The sequence below is a fragment of the Falco peregrinus genome, chromosome 12, assembly GCF_023634155.1.
Source record: "Falco peregrinus isolate bFalPer1 chromosome 12, bFalPer1.pri, whole genome shotgun sequence".
NCBI classification, from domain to species: domain Eukaryota; kingdom Metazoa; phylum Chordata; class Aves; order Falconiformes; family Falconidae; genus Falco; species Falco peregrinus.
This window is the reverse complement of record NC_073732.1, coordinates 24229429-24240582: the sequence shown is the minus strand read 5'-3', so window position 1 is coordinate 24240582 and position 11154 is coordinate 24229429. Positions and strand designations below refer to the sequence as shown.

At 47.1% G+C, this 11154-nt stretch overlaps 1 protein-coding gene and 1 long non-coding RNA gene across 6 annotated transcripts; one reads left to right on the top strand and one right to left on the bottom strand.

The window, feature by feature from the left end:
• Positions 1–1964: 1964 nt before the first annotated feature.
• Positions 1965–7852, bottom strand: LOC114013691 (uncharacterized). 2 transcript variants are annotated; one of them, XR_008749479.1, is made up of 3 exons: positions 7630–7852; positions 6199–7292; positions 1965–5318 (listed from the first exon to the last, which is right to left on the bottom strand). It is a non-coding gene; the product is annotated as an uncharacterized LOC114013691 (long non-coding RNA). The 2 variants fall into 2 exon arrangements; XR_008749480.1 differs by having other exon boundaries at positions 6226–7292.
• A 67-nt stretch (positions 7853–7919) lies between these two features.
• Positions 7920–10864, top strand: GPR160 (G protein-coupled receptor 160). 4 transcript variants are annotated; one of them, XM_055817577.1, is made up of 3 exons: positions 7941–8059; positions 9066–9297; positions 9399–10864. In XM_055817577.1, the coding sequence occupies exon 3, from the start codon at positions 9449–9451 to the stop codon at positions 10466–10468; it is 1020 nt and encodes a 339-aa protein (XP_055673552.1). In that variant the 5' UTR covers positions 7941–8059; positions 9066–9297; positions 9399–9448; the 3' UTR covers positions 10469–10864. The 4 variants fall into 4 exon arrangements, with proteins under 4 accessions (XP_055673551.1, XP_055673552.1, XP_027650212.2 ...); XM_055817576.1 differs by lacking the exon at positions 9066–9297 and having other exon boundaries at positions 7920–8059; XM_027794411.2 differs by lacking the exon at positions 7941–8059 and having other exon boundaries at positions 8428–9160.
• The last annotated feature ends 290 nt before the right edge of the window (positions 10865–11154 follow it).

Here is an 11154-nt window from a genome sequence, read left to right as displayed (position 1 = left end):
AATTGAGGAGGCTCCTCAATCAACTTTTAAATTACACTTTAACCAGGACTTGCCCTCCTTGTGTTAGATCAGGAGAAGGGCTGGCAGAAGCATCTGCCTTATGCAAACATCAGATATAGACAATGTAAACATTAACTGAGGAAATGTGGAAAACAGACCTGCCTGGCGTAGCCCCTCATTTTCCTTCCTACAACCACCTGCAGTTCTCTCTGTGGCACTTGGCTGCAAGAGCCTTGCAGAGCTGCTCTCCCGCTCCTCTGAGCATATAGTTCCTTTCTAACAGGGTCACAAGGACAGCAAAGTAATATTCAAACCTCACAGTTGGCACCTAAAGCAACAAAGAAGCATCCTCTTCCAGCTGCAGTTGTTTTACTGGCAGCAGTTGGAAGTCCCTGTCAGAATCCCTCTTGGATTTGTTGGCAGATTGATTTCAAGAGAGCCCAGTTTACAGAGTAAACCCTTCCCGTCTTCCTGCTGCTGTGTCCTGCCCTTGCCCTCCCTCATGCAGTTGCTGAGCTGCTTACCCTGTGCTATCCCTGTGCCACAGATTACATACTCCAGCCGCAAACCTAAGCAATTTACAAAAAAAAACCCCAAACCAACCAAAACCAAAAAAAACCTCAAGCCACCTAAAAACCGCCTGGAGGAAAAATACCACAGTGGAAAAGTTAAGTATCAGTAACTACTGTTCTCCCTGGAAATGCCACAGTGAGGACAGAAAACCGGCTTCCCCATCGTTGGGTGTTCCAGAGTCTGAATGAGCTCTTGGTCCCTGTGGGCCTGACTGTGGATCATAGAATAACAGAATCATTTAGATTGGAAAAGACCTTTGAGATTATCAAGTCCAACTGTTAACCCAGGACCACCAAGCCCTTGAAAGATGCTCTGACCTTGACTTACTGATGAAGGGGGAGCTGAGTCCTTTTAACTTCCAGATTCACTTCCCTCTTTCCCTCCTCCTCCGCCTCAGGTTAGTGCCTGAAGAGAGAAGGAGAGCAGGGTCATCTCGAGCTGAAAACACCAGTAGGACGGGCTCAAAAATCCTGGCTGTGAAACAAAGCAAAGCAAAGCAGAGCAGGCAGAGGATGCTACGAGCTAGTGGTGTCCCTGGCGTGGCTTTATCCATGCCAGGCCAAACGAGGAATGCCAAAGCCAGCCACCAACTCCTGCACGAGGCACGCTGCAGCGCACAATTTTAGATCAACTTTTCGGATGAGAAAGTTTTATACATATAGATCCTATACATACTACTATGAGTTCTAGAAAGCTTGTATTTGCCTTATTTCCTTATATTTGAGTCTAAATTCTGCATGGAGTTGCACTGGGATAAATGCAGAGTAGATTCACACATTGGTAACATCACAAGAACAAGGCAGGAGACAGACTCTGTGGGTAATTCCTCCGCTCACGCTGGGTGGCCAGGAAGACGCGTCCCAGCAGGGGACCCCGAGGGACTGCCCCCAGGTCCCCAGGCTGCACCTTCTGCCCATCGGCCTCGCTGTTCACCTCCTCCCTGTTGTGGGAAGGGAGGGCTGTATCACTTACTGCTGGGCTGACATTTCATCCAACTACTTCTCATACATTTTTAAAACCAAACCTAGAAACGTTGGAATCATCCAAGTTTGAACAAAATTCTTTGTTAGACTTTCTGGTAAAAATAGCATTTCTCAAACATTTTCCAATATGCAGTTCCTTAGTGGTTTTAACATAAGACCTACTGTTCAGCATTTAGAATGGAGATTATTGCTAGGGTTACCTTTTCTTTCAAATTAGCCAACTCTTGTTAGGAACTACAGCCTGTTCTGTGAAAGTCTCCACCTACTTGCCAACACAGCTATGCGACAGATGCGTTGACTTTTAAATACAGAAGATACAGGTCAGTTCTGTTAGGGACCTTTAGAGAAAGAGTGGTGATGGGTAACTATATTGAGTGAGGCCGACCCCCAGCTCGCTCCAGAGGATTCCTCAGGCTACCTGGGCATTTTATCTAATGAAAAAGGTTGACTGATTTGAGCCTTAACCTGTCTGATTAATCCCCCTCTGTAAAGTCAGAATAACACAGTAGATCTTTACCTGCTTTACCACTATGCTGTAAGGGTATGTAAGCTGATGTTTGCAAAACACTTAGATGTAAGACCCGGGACACTCACTTCTAACAAACTTTTGTAAGTCACAGGCACTTAACTGCTGAGCATGATTTATTATTGATTCTAATCAAATACTTCAAAGGGAGTTAGAGGAGAGTGGTATGAAACGGTCCCAGGCTCTGCTGCACACCGACACGGCACTGCAGCTTTTTCACTTAGAGCAGAAGGACGAAACAATCCTATCAGTGTAAGTGAACTGAGACTGAAGCAGCTGCTGAATGTTTTCAATAGGCTTCCTGGTAATGGCTGGTACAATTTTATTAAGGCTTTCCATTTTATTTAATAAAACATCGGATGATTTTATTTGTAATACAGCAACAGGTGCAGGAAAACAAAAGGAACATTTACTTTTTGTGTCCACAAAGAGTCCATTACTTACTGGCTGACACAGCAGGCACTCGTTTTGCCATGCATTTTTGTGGTTTGTGTTTTTTTTTTAATGTGAAAATAATGATCACTCAGAAACATACTTGGTTTATAATAAAAGACTTTTGAGAGAGGAATTAGTTTAGAGTTAGTAACAGCTTTAGGCGAATGGTTTCAGTGCAAGTTAAAGTAAAGAGAGCGCTATCTACTCAGTAAACACAGATCATGCTTTAGATATAGATCAAAGCATACTCTACAGGTGGTAACCACCATTAATCCTCATCATGTAAAACATAAACCAAACACAGAAAAGGCTAAGCTTATGATCCCATAAAGTACTCCGTAGCCTGGATCCAGTAAAGGATATCAGTGCTTATGAGGCCCTCTGGCAGTTTACCTTTACTAGTCAGTAAATGAAACGCAGAGAAGAGTCCCAGGTGACTCTCACTAGCCTTAACAGTAAATTCTTATTTTCTCTTTCTGGCATATGAATCTTCCACTAATAGTTAAGAAAAGCTGTTTGTTGGGAATAAGAAGATGTAGTTTTGAATTCTTCAGACTGAGGGTGGGACTGAAATTACACTTCACTGCTTTTTAGCTTCCTTTTAAATAGAAGTGCCACTATAGAATTTGTTTAAAATTGAAATCTACCAGGAGGTAGCAATATTCTAAAAGGTTACAGAAGATTACTCACTCTGTGTTGCTCACAAACAACAAAACAATGACAGTAGCATCACCCCTTGCACCCCATGTTGGCTTCAGTCTTAACAATTTTACTTTCTTGTCACAGTGACCAGTGAGCCATGTATCAGATCTTATAAATTACTGGTTCATACAACACAGTTTTCAGAGCCTTGCTCTTCCCATCTTTCTTCTAGTTCCCTGAAAAATTCTTTGTGTCAAAGACAAGCCAATAGAAAAATAAAAAATAAAAATACCCCTGCATCATCATCATCATCATCATCATGAGCACCAGGAAAGGTTACACCTTGTACGGTGAAAGCATGCTGCAGTTACACAAATCAAGGAAACGCTACTACAAGGCTGACATCAACTACATGCTGCATGTACTAGATTTTCATTGAACAAGCAGCGTTAGAGTTCTGTAACAAGATGCCTTCGAATTAAAATTACAATGGAAATAGTTTTTTCTCAACAAGAACTTCCTATGAACAAACCTGTTACTTTTAAGATGAGCACCTCAAATGATGCAAATCAAGATCCAAATGCACATAATCTGTGCTTTTAAAAGATTCCTGAAATGTAAATGGAAACATCTTGTAAATGGGACACTGGTCAAGTATTTTATTGAAAATTTAAAATCTTCGTAAACACCATACTGTTTTTTTCTGAGACATGCAGCCTTTCAGGAACAGCAACTGCACAACTGCTTGCTCATCAGCCATTGCAAAACTCCAGTTGCTGATCCCATGCTGACAAGGCATAAAATCTAATAGGGCATTAAACATGCTCAGCCAGGCAACACCCAGTTAAAGGTATACCCAGGCAAAAGGGAAGGATACAGGCGAGGCTGTGTCAGATTGGCACTCGTCTCTACATACAAATACATTCCAGACACAATGTTCTGCGCTCACCGCAGCCCACTGCCAGCTCTGCTCACGGCTGTTATGTCCATTTGTCTCCAAACTGAGCCATGCCCAGCTCCTGGCTGCTCAGGATATTGATTTCTCGTAACAATTTTTCCAGGAGGTTACCTTGCAGTGTATAGCTTTCCCCACACATGACATCAAACTGCATAAATACGCATTTGATCTCCCTGTCTTGCTCCCACGTGGCTTGAGGTGCCCAAAATGTCAAGGTAAGGTTTCTTGAAATACACAGAGGTGGGGTTTAAACTTATTCCTTCTGCTCAACTGAATGAAGGGGCAGATTACAACTAGCTTTTGAAGCACAACACGTCCCAAGCAGGAAAAACTGGGGAAAAGTAAAAGATTCCGTTCTAACTACACACAAAGCACCCCCTCGAATCCTTCAAGTAATGGTAAAGAAGTTGCATTTGCTATCTACACCTACCCCTGTCTGAAGGGAACCTCCTGGCCCTAAATCAGGCAGCACTGAGGATGAAGCAGAAGGAACATGCAGAAACTCTCCTACTCCCCACTGGTCTTTGTAAGTGACTTCAAAAGCCGCAGCGAACCGTGGGGCCGCGGTGCTGAGCTTCGTCACAGAAGGGAGAAGGTAGAGACCAATCCCCACTCTATGAGGACACAAACTTTGTTCAGTCACTCTGTTTCTTTCAGAAACTGAACAAATTAGATTTGAAGTTAGAGTTGAAGTACTTGTTCCTTTCCCCTTTGTCTTAAAATCCTACCCTTACCATTAACAGAACCCAAAATATGAGCCACCAGCAGCAGGACACAGTCTTGAAAGCAGAAGGAAGCACCTATGCAAATATCTTCTGACTACAGGGGACACAGAAGGACAACATCATCATCTGAAGAAAACACAAACAGCTTTTGCAAGAGGTTTGATGTATCATTACATGCACCCTTCTCCTGGACGAGGCGGTCTCCTGTCTTATTTTCTCATTCAGCTGCCTGCATGCAAATATAAATTAATTCCTTAAACCTTTCTATTGCTGCACATGAATATAAATGCAGCCTCTTTAATCAAGCAGGATGGGCTCGAGCCATTATTAACAGAGTATGGTATTTGTCAAGTACCTGCAAGTTTTCCTGCGAAGCTGCAAGCGGAGTTGGTGCTAAAGAAGTCCTGCCCTTACCCCATACTCGATGTAAGCAGCTTCTAGCACAGCAGGGCATCCCATCTTGCAGTATCATTTCTCTGACAAACAGGAAGATGAGATGTGGCAATCAGGAGCAGAAAAGAATCACCTGAGAGCAATCAGTAAGTAGTAAGCAAACTTTCAAACAACTGCCGCAGAGGGCCTTGGTGGAGGGAAAGGGAAGCCAAGTGTCTCAGCATTAACTCAGGATGTAACCTGGGCAGCACAGTGCTCCTGTGGGCCATGCTGAGGAGCCTGCTCGGAAGGCTCGCTGAGCATGGAGCTGACGTACTGTGCTGCATACTCTGGAAGTCACATGCTCATCAGGATTTTTATCTGCAGAAAAAATGTCTGAACTGTCCCCATCCCCTCCTGGTTGTTCATTTCTACCAACCAGGTATCTCCCCACATAGGCCAGTACAGTAGTTTCTGCAGTCATAAAGACAGACATGATCAGAAACAAAAACATCAGAAAGATACCACAAAAACAATTCATTAGCTACCACTGGGAAAATCACTTCTGTTGCTTTACTTGGGATTGGAACTAAGAAGAAAATTTGTGAGGTCATCACCACTCGGATACTTCTGAGTGGGTCCACACCATGGACCGGGTGCTCAGAATGTACAATACCCATCTCAGGTGTAAACATTTTCTCATTACATTGCAACTTGTCTAACAGCCCTAGTAAGTACTGTTTGGGTAAGAAAATATTGCCAGTGTGAATGCTGCCTCAGATTACTTTAAGCTCTCACATTTTTTCAGAATATAATGCCGATCATCAACAAACCCAAAAATCTCCCAAAGGGTTTAGCTCTCCTCATTAGGTCCCAGAGTTCTGCCCAAGTTTCAGGCAATCTGATCTGCAGGAAGTATCTAAAAGATTTCATTTATTCTTGCCAGTCCCTAATTTTTGGGAAAGGAAGGATGTTAGACACTACCTCTTCCCAGATCATCTAGAGACTCACACTAGCAACTCCTGCTCAGTAAGCTAGTTCAGATGAGCATCCTGTGGAGGCAGAGGAGTGGCCGTCCTGGGCACAGGGCAGGTGCTGCAGCATGGAAGTCACAGGCTTCCAAGCCTCTCATTACATTTAATGCTGAATTACCAAAAACATAAAACGGAAAAAATAAAGATGTCATAGTATTACAGCTACATTGTGTACATGCAGTGATCAGCAAACCACTGCCAATTAACTTAAGAAGCACCGTTCAGGTCCCTCAGCAAGCCATTCCTCCAGTGGGATGTGCAGCTGTCCTACACATGCCGGTAAATGGGAATTAAAACAACAAATGGAAAACTAAATTAGTACTTTGATCTGGAAGAGGTGAAGTACTGTTACCGTGAATCTTTAAATTTTATTAAGTAGATTGCCACAGGATGGCCAAGCTGAAAAGCCAACCCACTTATAAGGTTTTATATTTATTTCCAGGATTACCTGTTTTAATTCATCATTATTTTTAAACAAATAATGGGTATTTGCTAACCTCTCTCCTAAACTTTTTGTAATTATTGAGAATCTCTGAGGAAGAAGAATTGAGAGACCCACTTGTGAAAAATCTTTTTGCCAGGGTAGCGTTCACAGTTAATATTTATTTATAGCCCTTTAACTGTATCATTACCAGAATGCAGTTGCCAGTTAAATATTAAGTTCCCTTGTGGAAGAGACTAAATACACAGTATTGAGGGTTTTTTACAATCTTGTGTTGTATTTCAAAACCAGAAGCGTTCTACGAAACCATTACATGACGTTAAAAGTTTGAACTGTGTTGCAAATACACCACTAGCTGACTCCTGGAGTACTGATTCGATGGCTTAATCAAGGATAAAAGTAGAGCTATGCCGAAGAAGGTGAACTGTCTCATGTTTAGAGGCATGCTGCGTTCAGTACGGCAGTACGGAAGGGTAACGTCCATGTGGAAGCCTCAAAATCCACGGAATTGTGCATTGACCGTGCCCCAAGGGAAGCCGGGCACTTCCCCACGGAGGGCTCCGTGGGCAGGGACAGGAGATCTGTGCTGAGAGCTCTTCCACCTGTCAGACCAGAAAAGAAACAGAAATTGAGTTTTTCCAGTTTTTCCGCTGGGTGGTTGCAGGGCCATCGCTGGGAGGGGACCAGCATCCCCGCTCCTGCCCCGACACCTCTGTGTGTCTGGGACCGGCGCGTGTTTCCCAGCGGGGCCGAGTCCCAGAGCCAGCGCGGGGGCGAGCACACGCGGGGGGCACACACCGGCCTTCGCACGCCACGGCCGCACGCCCACCGCCGTGCCCGGCACCGGAGGCCACGGCCCCTGCCCCGAGAGCCACGGCCCCTGCCGCCGAGCCGCCCTCAGCCCCCGCAGCCTTTCCCCCCCCTATGCGCCGCGGTTACCGCAGAAAGCGGTCACCCGCCCCCTGTGTGCTGGCTTCGGTGGCCCCGGAGGGCCGCGCCGCCCGGCCCTCGCCGCTCCGGTGACCAGCGGCGCCCCGCTCCCCCCGGCCCGCGCCGCCCCCAGCGCTTTTCCTCAGGGCGGCCCCGGCCCCGAGAGGCAGGGCCGGCCGCAGCCCGCAGGCGGCGGGAGCCGAGCGGCCGGGTGTGTGCGGAGCGGTGCGGAGCGGAGCGGAGCGGAGCGGGCAGGCCCCACCCGACGGCGCGGCGAGCCCAGCCCGTCCCTTCCCGCCCCACCCCGGCCGCTCCCCGTGCGATGCGCAGGGGCGGAGATGGCCGCCGCCTGAGGGGGCCGCCGCCTGGGGCGGGAGGCCGGGGCCGGTCCCCGCGGCACACGCCGAGGAGGAGCGCGGAGGGGCGGCGGCAGCAGCAGGTGTGTTCCCGGGCGAGGAGGGGCCGGCCGGGGCGGGAGCCCGGCGCCGCGGCCGCTGCCGTCCCCTCAGAGCCGCCCCCGGGCCGGTGCGGAGGAGCTCGCGGGGCGGCCCGGGGCCCGGCGGCGGCGCGGCAGCCCCCGGCAGCGGCCCGGGCTGGGGGGGAGCGGGCGGCCGCCCCCGTGCTCGGCCCCGGCCGCCGCCCCGAGGCAGCAGCGGCCCGACCTGCGGCGGGGCTCTCGCCCTGTGGCCCCAGCGCTCTGCGGGGCTGGGTGACGGGCCGCCCCGTGCGAGCCGGCCGGGCCCGCAGGCTGCCCGTCCCGGCGCGCCCCAGGCAGCGTGCGGTGCCGGCCGCGGCGCGCAGCCCGGAGGCTGTTGTCGTGCTGTAACAGGTTCTAGCAGGCGAAAGGTACGTGCGCGGGTGAAGGCGAAGCAGCGAGCCCGGGTGGGCCGGTGGCCGAGTTCCGTGGACGCATCTCAGGGTGCACTGCCAAGCGTTTCCAGTTGTTCCAAGCTGTTTTTTCAGGAGACGCCGACTCAAACGCTCGCTAGCCCCCGCAAGCTGGTAACAACGCGGTGTGGGTGCCTGTTTAAATACAAGTGAATCACTGTTACCAGAGCTCCTGAGAGGCGGTTCCGCTGTACGGCTGCCTTGGCTCCTCAGCTTTTCTCTGCTGAAGCATCCTGCTCCTTTAGGAAAGAGAGCAGAAAGCAGGTACATCTTCACCTAGTGTGTCCCGCTGACACACATGAAGCCATCCCGTGTGCATTTTCCTCAGCAGTTAGCACATGGAGAACAGTTCCTGTAAGGCTTCGGATTGCCTTCGTGTTCCAGGATTTTAGCACCGAAAAGGGATGAGTTGGGTTGATGCTTCTAATGCTTACAGGACGTTTCTGCAGTCTCAGTTCCATATAGGTTCTTTGAGCATAATGAACTGTGAGGCCAAAATGTGAAATCTTGTATGATTTCTGTCCTCTGTCGTTGTCTAATTTCTTCAAAATATGTAGGAGCTCTGAAACATCCCTCCCTCAGCCCAGCTGGACAGAAAGACCCCCATACTTTCTAAAGGAAAGGAACACAGCCAGCCTTTCCTTAGGAAAAAGTAACTTCGATATCTATGTTGACTTTTTAACTCTCGGGAATGTAGTTTGAAGAACATAAATTGTCAGGAAGTGCCTAAATCCTACTGATGTGTTGGTGAAGCTGTTTACTCTTGATTAAGGAGCCTGGAAAATTCAGGTGTAAATTGAGTATTTGCTATGATGGAGAATTAACTAATTGATAGAGGTACCCAGAAATAAATTGTTACAAACTTTTTTTTTTTTTTTCCTTCTTTTCAGATATGAAGCACTGTGCCCTGTGATACTTTGCTGGTCCTCACTATCGGAGGATGGCTGCCATACTCTGTGAAAATTGTTCTGGTCAGTACCACTACACCCAGGTCAACCAATCTTTTGAAATCAGCTGCATGTTGCTCCTGATTGTACTCGGGAAAGTGTTCCTTGATTTCTTCATGTTGCAAGTTAAGCAAAAAAATGTGAAAACTAGTTTTTTGGGATACTTTTGCATTTCACTAGCACTTCTTGATTTCGTACTGCTGATGAGTATATCTTTCATTTTCTGTTTTGAGGACTTTGCCCTCTGGGGTGTGCGCTTTACAAAGTACCACATTTGCCTGTTCACTCAGATAATTTCTCTTACTTACAGTATTTTGCATTACCCGGTGTATCTTGTGGCCGGTCTGGATTATTACATGACTGTAGCCCAAACCTCTCAATTTCCTAAAAGAGGTCAAAGATTACTTTATGTATTTGCTGTGGTTGTTATATGGATTTCAGGGTTCTTTTGTATTCTAAAAGTTCCTGCTATCTATGAAGAACTAGAAATTCAGAACCATTTTTCCCCTTATCAGTGCCCTCTCCATACCAGCATGCAGAGCTACTCGGTCTCATGTGCCACGGTGCTGCTGATAGCCGTGGCTCTTCTGGCTTGTTGGAAGCAAGTTGTAACCATGCTGCTGTCTGTCAGGGTAGTTTCCTTTGCCGGTCAGCCTGTTCTGATGTTCCCCTGTGTGTCTAACAACAACGGCACTTGCTCTAAGTGGCAGCTCCTGACCAGACTCCTCATCTGTTTTCTTGGCACTTGGGCACCTTTAGTTCTTCTTCAAATTATCATTTTGTTTCTCGGTGCTCGGATTCCAGCCTACATGGAGATGAACGTCCCTTGGCTGTACTTCATCAACAGCTTTCTCATTGCAGTAGCATACTGGTGTCGATGTCACGATGTTGAACTGACAGAGGAGATGTGGTCTACAGATCCATTTGTCAGCTGGAAATTCTGCTTTATGCCATTTAACAATGAAAACACAGAGCCAGCCGATAGGCCTGGCACAGTCATTGTGATCTGTTAATGAGCTGCTGACTGAAAAGACTGCAGATAAGTCCTGTGCGACAGCAGTGTGTAGTTTGGCGTTCGGTGGCTGTGTCCTTGCAGATGATCATCTGTAGGAATGGAAACATCTCCAGAGCTACAACCCTTGGAAAAAAGTCCAGCGTCCACCGGTATTGTAATGACTGTTGCACCAGAGCATGGGACGTGGCCCACTTCCACACTGGTTTCCAGCGGGCAGAAAGCACCTGCCAGCTCAGAGCATTTCAGTTGAAAGTATGGGTTTACCAAAAGAGCGCTACTTATATACGTTTTCAGTTAAACCCTATGTTTATGGCTAGAATTTTACACTTCCTTTAAAGGGAACAAACTCAGGTTTTATAGTACAAAATGCAATAAAGTCTTCTTCAAAGCTGGAGCCCTTCTTATCAGTTATGCACACGTGTTCACAAACTGTCAAAAGTTCAAACAACTTGTGTGGTTTTTTAAAGTGTATTTTCTTGTTAAAAGTGTGACTTCTCGTCAGTTTGATTTCAGTGAAGTGTTGTTGTCTGTTTAACAGGAAATAAATTGGTTTAGTTAATGTAAAGCTACAACTCCTACAGAAATACAAACTTTGCTTAGGTAGTACAAAAATAGTGCAAGATGTGAAACTTCCACAACTACAGGGAAGGTGGTGATGTTTCATTATTTCTTTGCTACTGCTCC